At 48.2% G+C, this 20,684-nt stretch overlaps 9 protein-coding genes across 9 annotated transcripts; 6 read left to right on the forward strand and 3 right to left on the reverse strand.

The window, feature by feature from the left end:
- Positions 1-2,079: 2,079 nt before the first annotated feature.
- Positions 2,080-3,599, reverse strand: BDR25DRAFT_299401 (peroxisomal 2,4-dienoyl-CoA reductase-like protein SPS19). Its single transcript, XM_033689141.1, has 3 exons — positions 3,224-3,599; positions 2,319-3,086; positions 2,080-2,260 (listed from the first exon to the last, which is right to left on the reverse strand). Exons 1-3 carry the CDS (start codon positions 3,276-3,278, stop codon positions 2,142-2,144), a joined length of 942 nt encoding a protein of 313 aa, XP_033554311.1. The 5' UTR covers positions 3,279-3,599; the 3' UTR covers positions 2,080-2,141.
- On the forward strand, positions 3,580-4,747 carry BDR25DRAFT_299403 (uncharacterized protein). The gene is made up of 2 exons (XM_033689142.1): positions 3,580-3,937; positions 4,064-4,747. Exons 1-2 carry the CDS (start codon positions 3,875-3,877, stop codon positions 4,496-4,498), a joined length of 498 nt encoding a protein of 165 aa, XP_033554312.1. The 5' UTR covers positions 3,580-3,874; the 3' UTR covers positions 4,499-4,747.
- Positions 4,748-5,213: 466 nt separating this feature from the next.
- On the forward strand, positions 5,214-6,327 carry BDR25DRAFT_274634 (lysophospholipase A; the record flags this gene model as incomplete). Its single annotated transcript, XM_033687423.1, has 2 exons — positions 5,214-5,599; positions 5,658-6,327. The coding sequence occupies 2 exons, from the start codon at positions 5,214-5,216 to the stop codon at positions 6,325-6,327; spliced, it is 1,056 nt and encodes a 351-aa protein (XP_033554313.1).
- A 141-nt stretch (positions 6,328-6,468) lies between these two features.
- On the forward strand, positions 6,469-7,740 carry BDR25DRAFT_249463 (actin depolymerizing protein). The gene is made up of 2 exons (XM_033686018.1): positions 6,469-6,603; positions 6,654-7,740. Exons 1-2 carry the CDS (start codon positions 6,585-6,587, stop codon positions 7,619-7,621), a joined length of 987 nt encoding a protein of 328 aa, XP_033554314.1. The 5' UTR covers positions 6,469-6,584; the 3' UTR covers positions 7,622-7,740.
- Positions 7,741-7,894: 154 nt separating this feature from the next.
- Positions 7,895-9,593, reverse strand: BDR25DRAFT_299406 (mitochondrial uncoupling protein 2). The gene is made up of 5 exons (XM_033689143.1): positions 9,248-9,593; positions 9,129-9,176; positions 9,019-9,068; positions 8,265-8,899; positions 7,895-8,144 (listed from the first exon to the last, which is right to left on the reverse strand). The coding sequence occupies exons 1-5, from the start codon at positions 9,312-9,314 to the stop codon at positions 7,979-7,981; spliced, it is 966 nt and encodes a 321-aa protein (XP_033554315.1). The 5' UTR covers positions 9,315-9,593; the 3' UTR covers positions 7,895-7,978.
- A 3,988-nt stretch (positions 9,594-13,581) lies between these two features.
- Positions 13,582-14,365, forward strand: BDR25DRAFT_1353 (uncharacterized protein). Its single transcript, XM_033683880.1, has one exon. It carries the CDS (start codon positions 13,714-13,716, stop codon positions 14,164-14,166), a length of 453 nt encoding a protein of 150 aa, XP_033554316.1. The 5' UTR covers positions 13,582-13,713; the 3' UTR covers positions 14,167-14,365.
- Positions 14,366-14,743: 378 nt separating this feature from the next.
- BDR25DRAFT_390088 (uncharacterized protein) lies at positions 14,744-17,511 on the forward strand (the record flags this gene model as incomplete). The annotated part of the gene is made up of 11 exons (XM_033698085.1): positions 14,744-14,820; positions 14,867-14,906; positions 14,980-15,080; positions 15,284-15,317; positions 15,355-15,477; positions 15,541-15,585; positions 15,633-16,223; positions 16,274-16,330; positions 16,365-17,038; positions 17,111-17,309; positions 17,347-17,511. The coding sequence occupies 11 exons, from the start codon at positions 14,744-14,746 to the stop codon at positions 17,491-17,493; spliced, it is 2,088 nt and encodes a 695-aa protein (XP_033554317.1). The 3' UTR covers positions 17,494-17,511.
- Positions 17,512-17,617: 106 nt separating this feature from the next.
- On the reverse strand, positions 17,618-19,011 carry BDR25DRAFT_347830 (uncharacterized protein; the record flags this gene model as incomplete). Its single annotated transcript, XM_033694323.1, has 11 exons — positions 17,618-17,743; positions 17,804-17,967; positions 18,005-18,068; positions 18,141-18,169; positions 18,233-18,378; positions 18,445-18,488; positions 18,542-18,606; positions 18,641-18,767; positions 18,809-18,880; positions 18,917-18,932; positions 18,986-19,011. The coding sequence occupies 11 exons, from the start codon at positions 19,009-19,011 to the stop codon at positions 17,618-17,620; spliced, it is 879 nt and encodes a 292-aa protein (XP_033554318.1).
- Positions 19,012-19,165: 154 nt separating this feature from the next.
- On the forward strand, positions 19,166-20,453 carry BDR25DRAFT_347831 (uncharacterized protein; the record flags this gene model as incomplete). Its single annotated transcript, XM_033694324.1, has 8 exons — positions 19,166-19,245; positions 19,294-19,431; positions 19,495-19,639; positions 19,700-19,825; positions 19,872-19,899; positions 19,947-19,996; positions 20,042-20,189; positions 20,218-20,453. 8 exons carry the CDS (start codon positions 19,166-19,168, stop codon positions 20,451-20,453), a joined length of 951 nt encoding a protein of 316 aa, XP_033554319.1.
- Positions 20,454-20,684: the final 231 nt, after the last annotated feature.

Here is a 20,684-nt window from a genome sequence, read left to right on the forward strand (position 1 = left end):
GGAGTCCCACACGAGCATTGGCCGTGAGTAGATCCGCTGCTCCCGAGGATTTCCAAGGTTCGTCCTGGAGCCCGTCGAAAATTCAAAAATACTATTGCGGCCTTGTCCGGGCTGCTCTGCTGCTGGCGAGAGGTCTCGCGATTTTGAAACGAACAGTCCGCCCCCGCTCTTTACCTGGCCGATGCTCGTGAAGGTCCGAGGATGCTCGCACTCGAAGCAATTACGATAGCTGCCCCTCCTCCTCTCTTGTCATGACGTGCATGAACAGGCTTCGCAGCAAGACACCGACCACAAACCAGCCAGGTCTTCGGCCGTCCGAAAACGCTGTCGTTGCAGAGGTTGTGTCCAGCGTTGCCGTGATTTGCGACTGGTCGTGCGGAGAAGACTGTCTTGGACTGTTGCACTCCTCCCGCGCCCAGTGGATCCTCGCCGGCCAAGTTCCGTCCGGTGACAGGTGAAAAACCGATAGTGTCGAGTTATACCTCTCGTATTAGACAGAGATTTTAGAAGCGAGTGGCAGTCGGGCCTATATTAAGGTCGACAAAAAAAGAAGGGAAAAAGCGAGTGTTTGGGAGTGGGAAGTTGTCAGCTAACAAGGTCGGAAAAGAGAGAAGGAGGGAAGGAGAGGCTGTCTGATAGCGAGATAATATTGTGCCGCTCTCTGCGATCCGATGCTGCTGCTGGGCGCCGTCGAGTCGCTGATCACACGGGCAAATTTAGCAACAGCGTCGTATCGAACGGTATCTTCGCTGCCGGGGACCGCGCGAATTGGCCACAGTTTTGACCACACCAGAAAATAAATCCTGCGGGGCAGCGCCGACACGATAACACGACACTCTGCAGACTTCGAGAAAACCGGATGGATGCCTCGATAAGCAGGTATCCAGCATGTATATATGAAGGCGTTATGAAGCTATTGGAGCAAGGTCAGGGGAGCCGCTGACGGTCTTTTTTCCCCGTACTATTCGCGGAGCTTGCCTGCCAACGAAGAAAGGCAGAAAGCGATCTCCAACTCTTTGTTTTCTGGCGGATGGCACCGTTATGAAACGGCGTGTTCGCCAACTGACACCAGTGCGCGCCCTCGAGCAAATCAGGGTCATCCAGAGGCACCAATGAAGACGGGCGAGACGCCGCATCTCTTCTGCAACCTCCCTCACCTCTTACAGTACACATCCATCCTCAATCTCAAACCGCGCTGATAACCAGCCATGGCAATCTCACGTTTCCCATATGAACACCTCATCTGAACCCGCGTACACTTCCCAATCCCCTGTTCTCTCGCCTGTCAAATCTCCTTCGCCTTCAGCCTGATCTTGCGCGTGTTGCCTCGCCTCCCATCCCCAGCCCAACAAACCCACAAACAAGCATTGTATCTCAACGGACAAACAGCCAGAGCCGAAATTGGGCGCTTCCCGAAGCAGACTTCATCTCCACCCAATGAGCTATGCAAACGCTAAACAAAAACGATCGGGGCTGGCTCCGCGCCGTGGCACAGTCTATCCCTAAACCGGTCTCGCTACCGCCCGCGATGACCCAAGTCAAGCTAAGCGTACACAGAATGATGCAACTGCTGCATCGCGCGACAGGGCTGCTGGCTCCTCCGGGGATGCGCTGTCAGCCGATCGGCAGGGGCGTTGCGGTTGTGTGGAGTTGAATACAGTGATGTACTGTTGGTTTTATGAGGATTGTCATGGGCTGTGTCGAGGCGATGACGGATTGTTGGAAGGTGTTTCGTCATAGCTGTTACATATGGATACATACAAAGGTAGGATTTGTTTTTACGGGTTCTGTTGTTTCCCAATGCTGGACTTTGCCGCTGTGTGAGATTTTTAAATTTTCTATTTTGAGGCGGTTATTGGACGGTGATTGGACGGGAAAGGGGAGTGGTGTGGAGGAGGCTAAGAGAGGCTCTAGTTGTCGGATCACAAGTGGATACAATCATCGTGTGCGAAGTGTAGCCAGGTCTTTTAGCGGTAGTGAGACTAAGATCCATGAACTGTCCACGATTTTGGACATCAAGACAGACAAGACAGGCTGGTGAGAAAGTCGAACGGACAAGTGGGAGTGTGGGGCCTCGAATTTAGAGAATCGCTTCTGGGTATTGCTATCTATACATATAGACAAGAGGTTGCGCATTGAGCTCACAACTTCGACTTCTTACCACCTGCAACGCCTTCCACAGGCGCTCCTGCTAGAAGGAAATCTGGGTATTCCCATTGGCGCCCGCCGACACCTGACGTGTGCCACTGACCTCCATCGACTGGAAAGGGAGCTTAGTACGATTATCAAACGATGGCGGGGCACGTCTTTGAACTTACCGACTAGCACCTCCCCGTTAACATAGCTACCCGTGTCGGAGAAAAGGTAAATGGTAGCATCCGCGATCTCCTTGACCGTCCCATATCTTCCAGATGGGATGGCCTTTGCTGATTTATCCCGGCCCTCTGATTTTGATAGCCGGGCCACGCCCTCTGTATCTGCAATCGGACCGGGTGCGATAACATTCGAGGTTATGCCCCTCGGTCCCTGCTCAATAGCAACAGACATTGCCATGGCATCAACTCCTGCCTTGGCTACAGAGACATGGCTTTGCATTGGCGTACCGGTGTAGTGTAGCGTTGCGCTGACAAAGATAATGCGACCGCCAGTCCCATTGGGGGGTAGTGTTTTCCCGTCTGTCTTATGCTTGCCCGCGGACTCGATAAGATAAGGCAACGTTGCTTTGACAGTATTCCACGATCCTAGAACATCAATGTCAATGACCGATTTCATTGCGTTGGATGATATCTGATCCATAGGGGCCAGAAAATTTCCCGCTGCACCAGCAATCACAAAGTCGATGCTACCCAGCTCTTTCACACATCTTTCCGCAGCCGCAGTCAGCGCCTCTGGTTTTCTCACATCCACAGCCCCGAGACCCAAGACTTTTGCGCCCGTCCTTGCAGTCGCGATGTCCTTTGCCATGTTCTCCGTCTTTTCAACATTCCGACCGATGATGCAGGCGTCGGCGCCGAGATGGACCATCGCACGGACCTGTGCAGAGCAAATCGTCCCTGCTCCTCCCGTACAGAAGACGACTTTATTATCTATAGGAACAGCAACAGTCAATTCAGGTTAATATATAGGAGACGGAAGGAACGAGGGGCGGGAGGACAACAATGGGATTCTGAATGCCGTAGCCCTTGCATCCATCTGGGGTAGGACAAGATGGGAAAGCGCATACCGAATATGCCGTCCCTCCACACATTGCTCATGTATTGGTACTTCTCGAGAGGCATAGTGCGCCGTGTCTTCCAAAGCAGCCCGTCAGTCTAAGCGGGTAGATGTAGAGCGGAGCTGGTGGCAGTGAGTAAGGAGGAATTGGCTAGATAATTGCGAGCGGTACATCAAAGAATATAACGCAGTTTACGCCTTCACCAAGCTTCGGCCGTAAATCGTTGTGCTTATGGGGATGAGGTTGAGAACGCGCCGGCACCGCGGACTTGCCGAGGTAGAATGCTGGGCAGTTCGGACTTTATTCGACAGGGACAGCATTGTGCTGACACGAGGTATACCGCGGGAGAATTGACTTGTGGACATCTCTCATTCTTTGAATTCCCTGAGGAACAGTATTTGAGGTGAAGAGAGTGGGGGAGGGGGAGGCATGTAGGGTTCGGTGAGCATGAGGTGCTAACCTTAGAACTGCTCCACACTTGGCTTGTGAAGGAGGCGCTCCGAAGGGGAAGGGGAAACTGCGCCTGCTCCGCATTAACTGGCTTCTCCGCGCCTCCGATCGCAAGTCTTGCAAATGTCAAAGCGCATCACGCATCAGCGCCATCAAAGCTGTCATCCCATCCACAAGCCAGCAATACTGTATATTTCGGTTGGTAACACAATGCCGTCAGGAACAATATCCATCTGCAAGTTCGTAGGGACAATAAGCCTGGGGCTGCTCACAGTATGAACCTCCAGATCCCGCCGCCTTCAATGATATCTCTCCCCGCTTCATTCTGGAGCCGAGAGTCTGGGAATGAGCTGCGAAAGCAGAGAACTGGCTTCATTTAAAGCTAACACACATGATCAGGGCGTCTCAGCCTCCCTCGCTACCCTGACCCTTCCGTCTCTTCTCACCCTCAAGACCGCAACAACCGCCCGCACAACACTCTCATATCTCTCTTCCCGTACGAAGGTACTCTCGACATATTTACGTGGTATCACCGCCTTCACGCTTTTCACTGCGTACATTCTTTCACCCCGCCGTTTCCGTCATCCTTATCTACTATATACCTCCATCTTCGCGTTCGTCTCAGGCCCAGGCGTAGATTACGCCATCGCATATTCCGAAGGAACGAACGAAGGGAGGAATCAGCTGGACTTGGAGGCTCAAGGCGACGACGTGAATGGAGAGCAAGTACGACAGGCTGTTGAGAGGATGAGGTTTACCGAAGGAGTAAGAGCTGCTGTTGCCGGTGTGGCTTTTGCAATGGAGGTTATTGGTATCTGGGGGGATGGGGCGTAATATCGCCTAGCTCGCTGTGCGGATAAAGAAAAGGTGGAATCATGGCGTGTCAGGTGTGTTGATGATGGAATGCTGGAGTTCGGTAGAGTGATCAGTTTGCTGCGACATAGCAAGTTTATATCCGCTCAGGTAACGACACGATTACGGTTTGGGATCGGTATATGGTATATGTAGCAACTCTCCTATCCGTTATATCTTGCTCTTTGTACATCACAGAAATTTCATGGCCTCTCGCCATTCCCTTCTCTACTTGCTTGCATGGTTTTGCCATTGCATTAATGCCTCATCTCATTCGTCAATTGCACATACTCTAAGTTGTTTTCCGCCGTAGCATACGGTACCCTTTCTCTTGCTGTTTCTCTGATCCTCTGGAATCGCTCTTTCGACGGCCAATATTCCGACCAACCGGATAAATTCTTTCCCCGCAGCCCCTACATGCCCAAAACGACCCAAGTGTCCTGGAAGGAATGCATCATGCTAGGCTTTCAATCAACCGAAACCACGCTTGACGAGCGAGTGCAATTTTTCCGTACTCAGTGAACAACCTTCGTATCATGATAGAGTACGTGCGGGGACATCATTCTTCGGCCCAGCGATCGACACTCTCGGTCCCATATGCTGGTGCTATTACCCCAATACGTCTTAAAAAATTAATATTGAAGCTTGGCTGCCATCGCCTCACGTCGTGATATTCCTGTCACTACCTACATACATCATGAGATTTCTGCTCTGTCTCCTTATCCATCTCCTTCACATACCCACCAAGGCATTCCCCTCTCCTCAACTAAGAAATCACCACTCCTTCAATTGGGACACCACTGATTCTCTAATTGCCTTCGGGGACTCCTACACTTATGTTCAAGGCACTCTCGGCCACGTCAATTCAACATTCATCGGCGACCTGCAAAATCTTGTCTTCACATCCTCCCAACTTCTCTCCGACCTCATTGTCCAGAACCAAATTGGCACTGCCGAAGGCGGCCCAAATTGGGTGCAATATCTCACGCAATGCGGCTTAAAACCAGGACTGACAAAACTGAAGGAATGTAAGGTGCAGCTTTGGGATTTTGCGTTTGGGGGTGCGGATGTTAGTGAGGAGTTGTAAGTTGTCGCATTACTTAGAAGGAATGAGCAAAGTGCTAGGCTGATAGAGACTCAGTACACCACTTCACCACAACTACACGGTGAGTCTCGAAAAGCAAGTCGAGCAATTTCTAGACTACGGTGACCCCGTACTATCCACCTTTCTCGATAAATCAAAAGCACTAGTGACTAGCTGGATCGGCATCAACGATATCGGCGACAGTGCCAAGTACAATGTCTCGTTCCCAGGCTTTTACGACAAACTCCAAGCGCGACATTTCGAGTTCATTGACAGCATTTACGCAAGAGGCTACAAAAACTTCCTACTCATGAACCTCCCGCCCTTAAACCGTCGTCCCGGACTGGTCTTCTCCCCCAACCCCTCCGTCAACGCGACAATGATTCAGTGGTGGAACTCAGCGTTGCAGAGTCATGCCACCGCATTCTCTAATTCACATAGCGATGTAGAGGTCATGGTATTCGACGTCAACAAGGTATTAAATGGAGTTCTGGACGAGGCTGAGAAATGGGGATTCAAAAATACGACAGGATATTGTACCGCGTACAATCAACCGGATATTTTAACAGACCCGGGAAAGTATGGGTGTTTGCCGCAGAAGGAGTACTTTTGGTTTAATACGGGACATTTGACGTGGAGGACGCACGAAGTGCTTACGGGGTTTTTGAGGGAATTTTTAGAGGGTAGAGGTAAATCAGAGAATTCCTCCGTGCAAGATATGGAGTAGGGCTAGCAATCCAGTCTAGCGAATCCTGTAGTCTTAGTGGACTAGTATGGTATATCATTTGGGTGGTTATTGTCGATGGTTACAGGGATGAGGGGTTCACGCCAAGCGTAGAAGCTCGCACTTCCACCACTCCTTCCCCTTCCAACATTGACCCAGAACCCAACCTCAGCCTTCGCCTTCATATCTCCGTCAGCAGTTGCTTCTCTAGCCTGCTCCAATCCCTCCATTATATATCCCCCCTCCCTTACTCCTCCAAAATGCAGTCAGGAATCTCTGGTTCGCACTCATTCCACACATTCATCGCAGCCTGCTAACGCAACCGTCAGCATCGCAAGAGCTCCAACTAGCTCTCCAAACTCTCTTAACCTCAACCTCTCAACGCGGTCTCTTCGCTACAATCACGAACGAGCAAATCACGCCCGGCTCTACCATCCCGTCCTCATCATCCACCTTCCTCTCAGACCTCTCCAACCTCTCCTCTCACATTCAACCAAATGTAGCCTTATACATCCTCCTCCGCCGCTCCGACTCCCTCTCCTCCCCAGATAAATCCCTCGTCGCAGTAACCTACGTCCCCAACGCCGCCCCAGTCCGCCAAAAGATGCTATTTGCTTCCACCCGACTCACACTAGCCCGAGAACTCGGTAGCGAGCATTTCGCCGAAACAATCTTCTGCACCGAAGCTGATGAACTCACTGCCTCGGGTTGGGAAAAGCATCTCGCACATACCTCATCTGAGAACCCTCTGACCCAGGAAGAGCGGGATCTCGAAAACATCAAAGAAGCCGAAGCTTTGGAATCGCGGGGCACACAGGGCCAGGGTCTGGCGCAAGGGGGCCGGATTGCGATTCGAGCGGATGGCGATATTTCTGCAGCGTTGCAGGCGCTGGGGCAAGGAGGGAGTGGAAATTTGGTGCAGCTAAGGATGGATGTTCCGACGGAGACGTTGCAGCTCGTTGGCATGTCCGAGGCTTCGCCGTCGCAATTGTCGAATGAGATTAATGGCACAGAACCCCGGTTCTCGTTTTACAAACATAACGATCCTGCGTCGTCGATTGTCTTCATTTCGACATGTCCGAGTGCAGCGAAGATTAAGGAACGAATGCTGTATGCGGCGAGTAGGAGTAATGTGATTTCACTTGCGCAGTCGGAGGGTGGATTGACCGTTGCGAAAAGGATTGAGGCCACGAACCCGGACGAAATTACGGAGCAGGTCATTGCAGAAGAGTTCAAAACCGCTGCAGCAGAGGAGAAGAAAGGGTTTGCGAAGCCGAAGAGGCCAGGACGGAGGTAGTAGAATGATGGCTGCGGGACGGCCGGGATAGCTTATAAGAGTGGCGTTTCTAGACCCATTAAAGTGGCAGGGTTGGAATTGAAAATCCCCAAAGCTTGAAGTCTTAAGCTCTGGAAGATACGTACCGAATTCAGTAACAAGTGAAGTCTGAAGATTGAATTCCATATCGATAATGCTTATGCAGCTCCGACTCTATATACCACAGACATCCAGTTATGAACCGAATGAACATAAACCCATGTCTCCCCTTTAACTATCAAACGCGGGTCGGGCTGGCTTTTCACCTTCTCTCCTAACCTCAATTCATTTTTTTTTTCATATTTACAATCTCCCTTTCAGTCTCCATGCAGGTATCCTTCACTCTTCATACTGCCCACCAGGCAACATATCCCTCCCCTTCTCCAGCACCGTCTTCAAATACTCATACACAGTAAACGTAACCGCCTGCCCGGGCGCAACACGCATAATACGGGGCGTGATACCTTTGTAGAAACTGCGACTGCCTTCTTGTTTCCACATGTCTCTGTTGCAATTGTTAGCATATCTATTCACAAGGTATCTCGCCAGTGTCCCACCCCACAAGTCTGGGCCCTGGCAAGCGGATGCTCCTTCTATTAGACTGGACAAACGCAATCCCACTTACTTCGAGATGTTGACAATCCTCTGCACAGCAGTCTGCCCCGGTTCCGCGGGCGTCTTCTGCAACCTCGTCTTAATTGTATCAATCGGGGCATTACTCAGCGGCCCCATGGCCCCACTAACCAACCCAATTACCATCGTCTGATAACTCGGCAAATCCGTCGTACCCTGCCACCTCTGCAAAATACTCCGAAACTCGCTATACGCCGTGAAATTCACTGCCTGATTGGACCCCTGTCTTAACGCCGTCAAACTCACTCCTCGATACAACGCACCAAACCCTTCTTCTTTGACAACGGTGTACAGTGCGTGTGCCGCGTTGCGGTATTTGGGGATGTCTAGGGGATCCGCCATGGAGTGGTGTTGGGCCTGGAGTCGGATTTTTATGACTTCCATGGGGGTGACGACGGCGACGGCTTCAGTGACGCCGGCTGCGAGGCCGGCAAGGAAAGTGCTCTTGCCGCTGACGTTGCCGGAACTGTCGGCCAGGAGCTGCTTGTACCATTCGTAGGATGTAAAGCGGATTGCCATTTTGGGAATAATTCCTGTAAGGACGGCGCCGAGACCTTTGTAGAGGCCCAGGGGGGTTTCGCGTTTTATGATCTCGGAGCCGGTTTTGAGGAAACCACGGCGTGGGGCCTGGGAGTTTTGTTAGGTAGTGTCTTGGGCTGTGTATGGGAATAGCAGTGGTGTATGGAAGTTATAGTGTCATGTTAGAGGAGGGGGAAGGAACCAGCGAGGATAGGGACAGAACATACGCCCGGCGCTCGCGCTCTTCTTGAGAGCTGCATTCGCACTTTTATTGTGTCTATAGGTTGTGTTAGAGCTTTTTTTCTCTAATTTAATGTTTCGCGGAAGTATAGCTTACCTAGAGGATGGCACGCGAGTGCTTCCATCATTCCAGCTCCACCTCCAGCTACGATTCCACAAAGTCAGCACTCGGGTCCCTTATAACCTAAAGCTCCCCAACTCATCAATTAGGCCTACCTATCAGATTTGTAGCCGCCGAAGCAGGCTTCTTCCCCCCAGGCCCTTGCGTGGATTTCGCGGACATAATTTTTTTAGTGGTGAATTTTGCGCTCAGCTCAAAGAATCAGATCTTCTAGGGTTCAATAGTGTTTGAGGGTGTACGTGGGAGTAGTGGGGTTGGAAAACAAAGCTCTAAATGACGCGCTGTGGTATTCTACTCCGAGCTCTTCCCTAGTTTTAGAGCTCTAGCTTCGCTATGTCCGTCTTCGGCTCCAAAATATAGATAAGGAATACGCACCAAAGGAGACAGAAAACGCACCCAGCAGAGTGGTACACAAAAACTCAAACAACGAGACGAGAGAAAAGATAATCAAGAACCTAAAATAACCCCAGGGTAGGAAATTCGTCACAGTCATATGCTTCTTGTTAGCTAGCTAAACCAGCTACCCGCGGACATGGAAAGACATCATTCGTCCACCCACAGCCTCGGCCCTTGCTTGAGCCCAGACCGCAGCTCACGCGTCGAGACATGTCCCGCATCGTAGGAATTCGGTGCTTCGGTGATATTCCTTGGCGAGCTGGAGGGCAATGGCGAACATTACCCCAGACCCGCGAGTGGACGAACGGAAGCTGAAAGCTTCGGGCTGAGATCGGCTGGCTAAGGAAGCATTTTTCGGTCTAAACTTCTAGTATTGATATGCAGAATTTATCTTATTTATGCCCCAAAGATTGACACAGAGTGTGCAGAGAAATTTGTTAGACACCTGGGATTTTGACTTCGTGTTTACGATGTGTGAGCAAGCAGTATCCATGTGAATACTGTTGGGCGGTGGAGGTTTTCGGCTTGTGACAGCATGACGTTGGTGGGCAAGGACCGAGCTCGGCTCGGCATCTCAGATTGAACCCCTGCATGCAGACCGCCACCACAGCCGCACATGCGGGGCACTTTCCGGTTCTAGCCGTAGCAAGCACGTGCGCGAGGATGGATCGGGAGGGGAAATTATCTTAACTGCACCTCACTCCTTTGATCCATTGTGCATTTTGTGACAGAGGCATCAGGATTAGTATTCGAGCATGTGAGAGAAACACTGTGGCAAGATCTATAGAATCTACCCTTGTACCACCGTTATCAGCGTTTGTCTTAAGGACTTCGCACTACCACGGCAACAGAAGAGTTTTATTTACCAAAATGTGCTCAGGTGTATAGTCCGATACCGGAGCCGTTTTCTTTCTAGCTCAAGGCATTTACTCTATTAATGCGCTTTCATAATTCTTTTCCGAATTACTGCGTTTAGAGCTCCAGGGCTGAAGTGCTAACTTTGCCGTAGGCTATCTGGAATCTAGTAAGCTTGAAGTGTGTACCGAAAGAGCACAAGGGACAAGGTGTGTGCCGTATGATATTGAGTCTGTGGGTGTAGGCTCAAAAAGACAATACAGGATGTCTCCTGCCATGCAGATGAGATGTGCTCGGCTTGTTGGGCTAATATAACATAGTAAAAGAGGCAATAACTTACATTGTCTTCTCGAGTCTCTCCGGTAACAAACGCCTTCCTGACCACATACTTCTTGAACAATACTTGTGACCTTGGCAATTTGTGATAAGTTAGTCGACAAACCTTCGCGTGTGGAGCAAGCGGCCGATATTTGGGGCCACTCATATTGATAGAAGGATTCAAGCGCGAGATAGCCAAGTAATGGGGCAACTAGAGCAAAATGGATGAAGATGAGACATCCGCGAGAGTTGGCGTCAAAGATCCAGGTACGACGCGAGTTTTGGCTCACACAGGACTGGTGCTTGGCTTAAGTTTTCCTCAGCTTGTAAATCACATGCACAAAACCGTCTCCAGTGTGTAACTTCTTCTCAATATCTAGATTGATGTCTTACGAACTCTGCGCCAAGGAGCCTGGGGACCTCTGGCATTATTTGAATAGTGTTGGGCGGAAGAGTCTTGGCAGGAGCAGGAGAAACCATTGGACCAACATGAAACATAATATAATGTAGATTTTGCCCTCACAGAATTGACACGTCCTTCTCTACCAGGAGTTAGATAGAACACTATCAGTGCACCACCGAATCAAACAGTGGAAAGTCGGCACTATATCGCTTCTCCTTACGACAGCCTCCAAAGCCAACCTAACCGCTACCATAGGAATATTCTTTGTACAACCTCTCTAGAGTGTTCTTAGACAAGAGGCCCATCAAATATCTCGTATAGAGCTGTTGTTCCGTACTCGCTCTAACCCTCTCGAGATTTTGAACTATCTGAGAATCCTAGTTCTTATCTAGTTCTTATTTTGCAGGGCCTTATTTGTATCGCTCACTCCCGTAGTTACCATCTACTTATATGGAGCTCTTATTGTAAACTCTCGACCCTATTCCTCGATTATATCTCAGTCATGGACCCACCAGCACCAGTGAGCTTCGACGTTGTATACCCTTACAGAACCCCTTTTCTAGTCTCGGTCAGCTAACTTCAACCCACGTATTTGTAAGTAGAGGCGATACTGAGATAGTTGACTAATATAACGGTGAAGTGACTGAATTATCCTACCTATACACGTACGTTGTTTGGGCTCTGGATTAGTTTGACATTGTCAATATATTGATCGGAGCTTTAAGCAGCCTTTGAGTATTCCAGCAAAATTGGTATTGCTTGCTCGCGAAATATTTGACATGCCCTCACCAGAGGCCCAGAACACATCCTATACCCTAAAATATTGGGCTCCTCAACTAATATGCAACGAGAATGTAACCCTGAGGGCTCTATAATGGTCAGTTTAATCAGCCCCAGGCTCTGCGTCCCACAATACTATATATATCATATAGCACCTCGGACCCTCAGTCCACAATATATCGCTTCTTTCATAACTCACACACCCTGCAAGGGTTTAGAGATAACCCCACCCCAACTGCTTTCCATAGCCTCCGTGACTCGAACATCATGTTCAATGGCGAGTGGAGCCGGACGAACTTCACTGTAAGTCAAATACAGTGTTCTGGATGGTCCCCGGTCTCCGGCTATAACTTCACTACCACGCATCCAGCGGAAATGAAACTGTTGGTTTGCGAACCAATTTCAATGTGATGCAACTGGAATATTTCGTATGCCAATGGAGGCCATCAGATCTACTATACGAAGCAAGACTTTCAACCGCTGGTCTTTAATTATTACACTGGGTACACGTTTCCTTTCTAAAGGTCCAAGGGAGCGGCGAACACTTCTAATATTCCGGTAAATACCTCGGAGTTCAAGAACTAGGCATCCGCCGTGAAGGAACGACTAGAGCAGTGAGAGGGGTTTGCTCCGTTGGAGACTGCTCTGCTCAGTGTAGAGCACGCCTGGAAAGAAAAAGTTCACATTTTCGAACGGAACTCAGGGAGCGATAACCCCGTGGCTATCATATATAGATTAAAGAATTGTGGTTAACTACTTCGAACGCAAGGCTTGTGAACATTCAGCTCCTATAATAAGGCTGACAGCGGATCCCTAGATCCAAAAATACTCGAAACATCAGTGGACAGCGCCCAACAACACAACGAGATCCTTTTTGGCATAGCACTAAACCTATTTAGGAATGAACGATACTTGTTTAGGTAAATAGCGTAAGCAGCCCTAAACTTCATGGTACAATTTGAGCCGTAAACGGACAGTACGTGCCCGTTGTGTACCGCAGGTCAGTACGGCCTCAAAAATGCCTCGCAGCTCACTGTTGGAAACACTGCTTGGCATGGCCTCATTTCCGTAAATGCTCTCGAATACCGCACCACCGACAAGTTATCAGAACCCCTCAATCTTATATGCCATTACAAACTCTCTCTCTCTAGTGTTTTGCTTTTGTCTTTGTGGGCATCAGTATCTGGTCTTTGGTACAAAATGGCGTCCCAGTGATGAATGGAGGGTTCCGGCAATTCATGACTACGACGAGCCGACATACGGAGATAGAGAAGCTTGTTATCAAGCATAATGTTGACGGAAAATACACACCGAGAGAGTTGCTGAATTTGAAAATCCAGTATAGGGAGTTTTTGTGGTAACGGGGCTCTCCGAGTTCCAACTGCTCGTATTCCCCAGCCACCTTCTCGTATTTACCAGCCGCTGCTGTCTACTCTAGTTAATTGCGCACCCCGAGACACACTCCTTTAGCTACCAACTCAGTTGCTCATGACGTCGGCGCTCTTAAAACCTTCACGATTATGACCACGGCATTCGCTTGTTAGCCACTCGAGCTGTTTTCAACCCAAACCATGGTGAGCTCCTTTGACGCCCTGCATACAATTGTGACGTCTTTATCACACTCTACTACCTTGTAGTCGCTCGTTTGAAGCACTTCAGGCATCTTTCGAGACCTTTAAGTCACTACGAGTGAACACAAGGCCACCTACACTTCTCCTGAGCATGCTCCTGGAGCTCTTAGCCAAGCACAAGGGCTACTGCTACCGATAGACCCGGTTGTCACAACTTTCGATCGACTACGTCATCAACATGACAGATTTCACTGAGGTGTTATTCTCTACGTTCATACTCAATACAACCAATGACTGGGGCCGGTGGATCCACTTCCAAAGGTTGACTGCACAGCAGCTGCTCGTCTGGGAATACTGTAACCCAGAGCTCTCAGCATCTGAGGTGAAGGCACTAGGAGACAAACCAGTGGAGCCAACATACGATGATTATCAATCTGGCGCCACCAACCCATCTGATCTGGACGCGCAGAACCTGACTAAATATACCGTCCACTACCATCTATGGGAACACGAAATCACGAGATACAACACCTTGCGCAAATCTCTAGCTAGGATGAGCGCAGAAATCACTTATACCGTTGCACCCCATTACTACTTCCTAATCGAGGATCACGACGATGCCTACGGCAAGCTCGTAGCACTTAAACGTCAACTAGCGCCAACGGCCACAATCGCGGGAGGATGCAAGTAGAGCAATATCGAGCTCTGCAGAAGTCTCACAAGGATTTCAACACCTGGCTGAATGACTCACTGTAACAGTTAGCCAGCACAGAGGGACAAATCTTCCAGATGTACAGGGCACTCGTGCGCAAACAGACTTTTTTTTCGAATTATCAAGCCTCCAGCCCTAAGGTCGTAGCCAATGCACTTCTCTATATCGTAAAGGAAGAGGACTGCAATGATCTCGCATCAATTCCAAGTCTAGAAGACAACATTTCCCGATACCGCACCTGGCACCGTACTTCGAACCCGATTGCAGCTTCTATAGGCTTGTTCACCACCCTGGACATTTATTTGAGATAGCCTCCTATGCGCTGTACACATCTCTTTAGCCGCTTCATAAACAGATTACCTATCAACTCACTCCTTCATGACCTTGGCGCTCCCAAAAGCTTCACATAGTTGCTAGATGTTAATAGGGTAAAGATGAGAAGAGTAGGATTTAGAACTTTGGAGGAGAAAATGTTGTTGAGAAGAGGATAGACTTTAAGGTGACGCGGTATGTGTAGCTGTTAACTAGACGTGTGTCTTGACATTAATAGTCCACAATGGCAAATGCTTTGAATATTATTTCTATTGATCTTTTTGACAACATCCGCATAGTTTCATATGATCTAAGTTTTCAGTCACCCAGTGTAAGGACGGAGCTCTGTACCACTGCGCCAATACAGCCAAAAAGGTGCGAATAATCAACCAATAGTTGATATCTGCGTACAGAATAGTATATATACCCGTCGCACGTAAGCGCCATCTCGGCCCTACACCCAGGTGATTGGCCCTGAAGCTCAAACCCATATTGACAAAGACAGTTTTAAAAGCTATTAACGTGTTTGACAAGCGGGCTGACCAGCCCAAAACTCACCAAATGTCTAAAACAAAATCACTGTTTCCATAGTTTAAAGCAATTTACTTAGCTATTCTTAAAATATTTAGTGTTGGCCTCTAAATTTAAGCTAAAATTTTCCATCTTAAAGATTTCTCATAAGTTTCCTTTAGAACTTTATTAGGTGTCTTGAAAGGTATAGACTGAACAATTTTCTGGCATTTATTATATAGCTATTGTTGCGATAAAGGTGCGATTTCTCTAGGCTGTTGGTGAGCTGTGGGCTGATCAGCTCGGTTGTCAAATATGTTATTAAATTCGCCCATCCGGTTCCAGCCGGAGCCCGCACAGACACAAACATCAGAGAGCAAGATTATTATCGTATTTCACTCCCTTTCTCCACACTCTATCTTGCATTTTCGCAATATCAATCCCAGACATTGGCAATTGGCACGGAGAGTCTGTAAACACTACGGAGTCGAGATGATACCATGTTCGCATGCATGCTCGTATTACGAATAGATGGATTCTGTCCAGCTGAGCTGTGGCTGGACGCCAAGGGGCAGGGTTGAACGAGCTTAGAAGACATCCAAATCTTGTCACATTAAGTGTAGCGAACATCCAACGTCGACTGTCTGGTCATTAACCACCAACAATCTGATATGGCATCCCACCAAACAACATCCCGAAACCATGAGGCATGGCTTAGTGCCAAAGGCTCCTACAGGGAGCTCATCGAATCCCTCTCAGCGTCCGACCCACGCCTCAAGCACCGGGATCCGAAGGCCTTGATCCAGAAAACTCCCTGGCCGTCTAAGCGTACACGCATCGAGCACCTGCAACTCCAAGCAGACCAGAGAATCTTTACCATAGGGGAGTGGGATGACGTGACGGAATTCCGCAAATATCTGGAAACAGGCCTTGCCCCAAATCAACGCAACATACTCCTCATTGAAGGTCTTAGCCCTGATCTTATTGAAACGATAGGATTAAACTACGCCATCCATCCCTCTTTTTTTGTCGATCATGAACGTGTGGAAGTATTCAGTACTCACCCCAACAAATCCGCCGATTCACGTCGTCTACCTTCTTGCGTTAAGTGGAACACTAGCACTAAAGGGTTAACTCTTAAGTACTTCGAGGTTTTGGATATTTTTCCCCATCCACCATCTTTCAGCCTATCCTGTGCAGATGTTGGACGGCATGTTGGGGCAATAAGACTCAGAGGGTATATGTCTTCTGTGGTGATTGTCAGGAGGAAATGCTCAATTTGGCAAGTGGAACATCCAGGCGGAGGCTGGACGTGTCAGTAGTCAGGATTATATTTGGGTGAATGGAGATAACAGCACACAGGTATAATTGTATGCGACCCTCCATTAAGGGAGCTACGTGCATCGAGATACACATCCCATTCAAGGTACTACCATGACATACCTGTTCAGGCTGCAGCCTACCAGGGTGGATACGTCGACTTCATGCCTCAAGACATCCAGACGGTAACAAAGAAGGGGCCACCGCGTCATTCGATGCTTGATGATATACGCCACTACCTCATAGCGCACACATCAGCACTACCTAGTCTTGATGATGCAGGCTGTGCAGCCGTCTTCGTAGAGAAAATCGTCGCAAGCCATTACCTCGTTCTTTCTTCTTTCATGTCTTCGGCACTCTCCCTCCAACAGTGGGATTTATCCCGGCAAGAAGACCTGGCCAACTTTGACATCAGCATCGTCGAACAACAATGGAGTGATATCCAATCCTGGGAGCGGCGCTTAAACGAATACGTTAGCGACATCGAGGACATCATGTTGAAACTCGGCATTCGATTCCAGGAACCCGATTCTACTCAAGTCCAACCCTCAACATGGTCTGATACCTCCACCGACTTTCAATTTCTCCGCATGCAATTCCAGACCTTACTCCACCGCACTGAACAAATCAACTCCGCAACATCCGGTTTAGCAAGCATCGCAGGAAACAGACAAGCGCATCAAGAACAGCAACTCTCTTTGCGAGAAGCGTAACGGATGAAAGCACTTACACTCGTCGGGCTTGTCTTCATCCCACTAGCGTATACAGCAACGCTTTTTAGCATGAATGAGCGGTATATGCCTGGAGCGAGACACTTCTGGATTTACTTCTCGGTATCTGCACCACTTATTGGGGCTGTTGTCTTCGGATATTTCTTCCTAGATAGGTTATATGAGAACTTTGCGGGCGGGAGATCGAAGAAAGGAATATTTAGTGGAGGATTGGATATAGCAATACGTAAGTTAGGCAGTGGGAAGAAAGTTAAAACGGGGAATATCTAGGTGCGATTGCATTCAGTTCATCTTTATCTTCGAACGAATTTCACAACCATCGCAGATTACTCCCTCTCTTCCAACCATCCGCTCCTTCATTTGCACCTCTCAACATTTGTTTGACACGACTATTTGCACCCAGGTATTACACACTAACTTCCAACGTCAATAACCTGTCAATCGATCTTGGCGTAAAGCTTCCTAAATTGCTATTGTTCCCACATATACAGGTATATTTAGAGTAAAGATTTTGTGGTCAATAGTACCCTAGATATTTGTCGCCACTATCTCACGGTTTATATGCTTAAATTGGAGTCTCGAGCCCCCAAGCAAACCCAAACAAAACAGATATTGGCGACGCCTTCAAGGAAGATAGGCTTTAGGCCACCAAGCCACCAAAAATGCCAATCAGCGTGATGACGCTGTCAATCGCGATAGCTTCAAGGGACTAGGGTTCATAGATTATTAAGTGATACGCTTACCCCTTCCAAGAGCAGACTCATCTCTTCTATAATCATTGGACCGCCTACTTCAGTTCCATTTGAAACACAATGATACTTAGGAGCGAGGCTCTTTGCAGTTTCACATTGGGAGTTTTCGATGCAGTTAATAACGTAGTCTAGCCCCTGCTTCTTTGACGTCTCGGCTTCTGTTGTGGAGGTCGTGAATGCAATGGCTCGGACACCGCTTACTTTCGCAAATTACATCAGGTTGGTTGTAGCCCAGTTCACCGCTTGCATCATTGAACTTAACAGCCCTTCAAACAGACTTTATCTCACCTGATATACGAACAAGCTAATTTCTACCATGAGTGGCTACCCAATCGCTAGGCTTGAGGGGCCATGCCACTAAGCCATAGAACGCATTTCAGGCAGTTTAGCTAGGGAGAAAATGAGTTGGGAAATACTAACGAAGCATTGGGTATGCTTTGCCTACTATGGATGGTCCATTTTTGAGTGCGGCAGAGCGGCATTGAGGATGGGTGCCTCCAATCCGCGGGTGTACTTGCCGTTTTGGGGGTATGAGTAGAATTCTAATCCCTTCTCCTCTAAGCACGCTGATTGCCTCATCATCTACTTTCTAATCATTGCATTCAATAGGGAAGGCATTGTTGGAAATGGACTTATTTAAAATAATATCTTCGAAGCGGAGGATGTAGCAAATACTCTGAGATGAAATGCTCTGTGTAAAATTAAGTAGAACTGAAAGTTATACCTAACAGTATTGTTAATGGTGAAAGCTCCGGCTTGACACCACTTCTTTAGAATATCATCCCTTAGAAATCCTATAGCATGACTGAAAATCCGATTAGTTGAAACCAGCACAATTTAGTTTGAATGAGGCAGAGCCTTCGTATGTCTTTTTCCGGTTCAGGACATTAGGTTTGAGGAGGGAGTGCAGTCTGTTAGGTATAGTAATCGAGCTTTCTAAGAGAATAGAGATGAGCTTTCGAGGGCCGGATCGTGCCATCCAATGATATCGAGCACAGTCGAGCTCTCATAAGACTTGAATTCTTCCAGTGAGGATACATGTCTCCCCTCTGTGCCGTAGATATATTCCTTGTGGGTTGGTCGAGGTCTGATCTAGGATGGTACAGCCGAGGAGAATGCGCTAATGGTGTCGTAGCCATCTCATGAATCACTTAAGGCTTTACTTCGCTTCACCGGGATATATGATATCTGCTCAACATAAATCGTAATCAAAGGCTTCGCGTTTGGAGACAGAGTCTCTAATTTGTCCGCGTTCACGTGACCCTTTAAGGAGTGGATTATAACAATCGCGACTTCCCTAGGTTAGAAGGTATCAACCATTGAACGTCCCGAACTCTTTATATAAAGCATTTCATGAGTCCCTTGTCCTTGGCGTTATTCAGCTTTAACCTCTATTTTACAGGCCTTTGCCTGCAATCCAATACTCAATTCAGGTAATACATTCAACTTTTTTTAACTCAACAAAACCCCTAGAAAACAAGGCTAGGCCTCCTCGAAACAAATCTAGGAGTCCTCTCATTCATAGGCACAGTTCCTAGCCGGCTCTCTAATACCAGCGCAAAGATGACCATCGTAACAACCTCCAAACTCTTTCAACCGCTTCAACCTGACATATCACCGTAATGACGCCTCTAACTCGCCTCCGTGTCTTTAATAATCACGTCTCCTTACCCTTCATCAAGGAATACCACACCTCTCGCTCTTCCACCCCAGGTACTCATCATTGTCAAAGCCACAATAGTCTCTCTCCGTGCCGGCAATCCAGCAAACATGTCTGGCATTTGGTCAGAGGAACAGATCGCCGCATGGAGAGAAATAACAAATGCCGTACATGAAATGGGGAGTTGTATGTTCTTGCAACTAGTAGCGAACAGGCGCACAGCGTAGGCAGAAGAGTTAGCGAAATATGAACTGGGTGTGATCTCACTGAGTGCAGCACCCATTAGCGCGCAACACGCGATACGCGCCGATGACGGAGGCACATATATGGGACGTCATCGGGAGCTTCGTGTAGTGTGTCAAGAATGTATTAGAGAAAGGTGGGTTTGAGGGAGTTGAGATTTACAACGCGGGCGGGTATTTGGTTGGTTAACGTTCGTCTAGGATACTGTAAACTAGCGCATGGGTATCTAAGGTGTTAGTATTCAGAATCAAGTTCGCTTTGCCATAGAGATTGAGAAGGCCGTATAAGCGGCGGTTGTGAGGAGAGGGATAAGGTTTAGTCGGTAGGAACATATCAGTCTTGCGGACTCGCTTCCGCAGTTTAGCTACCTTGTCAAGGAGCTTAGCAGTATGTGTATCGCTCATCTAAATCTTGTCGGGCCGCGCACCGGTAGTGATGTTGATACCGAAACTGTGGATTCGAATCACCCCTCTGGTGCATGTTTGGGGAGATGAGTGTCTAGTGCTTTTAGGTGGAAGTTACATGTCTCGTAATGGGCAGAGGATGGTGGATGATAAATATAGGGATAGAAAGGTCACGATCACTTTTGAGAGGCAATTTAAAACAAATTCGGACTTAGTGTTTAGGATCCGAACGGGGATTAATTTTATGCGATATAAGAGAGCGACGTTTTATATTGCGAAATATCCAAAGGGGCATTTTGAGTATCCATTCCCGAAAGGATCTTTGCAAGAATAAGATCGAAAAGGATCAAGGGGTTAGTTTTTATCCCAACCTTTGTAGAAATATATATTTCGAGTGTCAGAAAATTTTAGCAGCTACACAGGAAACATATTTACATGTGGTTTCTGACAACTTCAATTGATGCGGTAAGAGGAATATAGAAATAGAAGGAGCCTCCGCAGAATGATATGCTTCTTTGCGTTGTGGTGCTTAGCTCCAGAGTGGGGAAACTCAATAGACTGTTAC

Source organism: Lindgomyces ingoldianus, assembly GCF_010093535.1.
Source record: "Lindgomyces ingoldianus strain ATCC 200398 unplaced genomic scaffold BDR25scaffold_1, whole genome shotgun sequence".
NCBI lineage: Eukaryota > Fungi > Ascomycota > Dothideomycetes > Pleosporales > Lindgomycetaceae > Lindgomyces > Lindgomyces ingoldianus.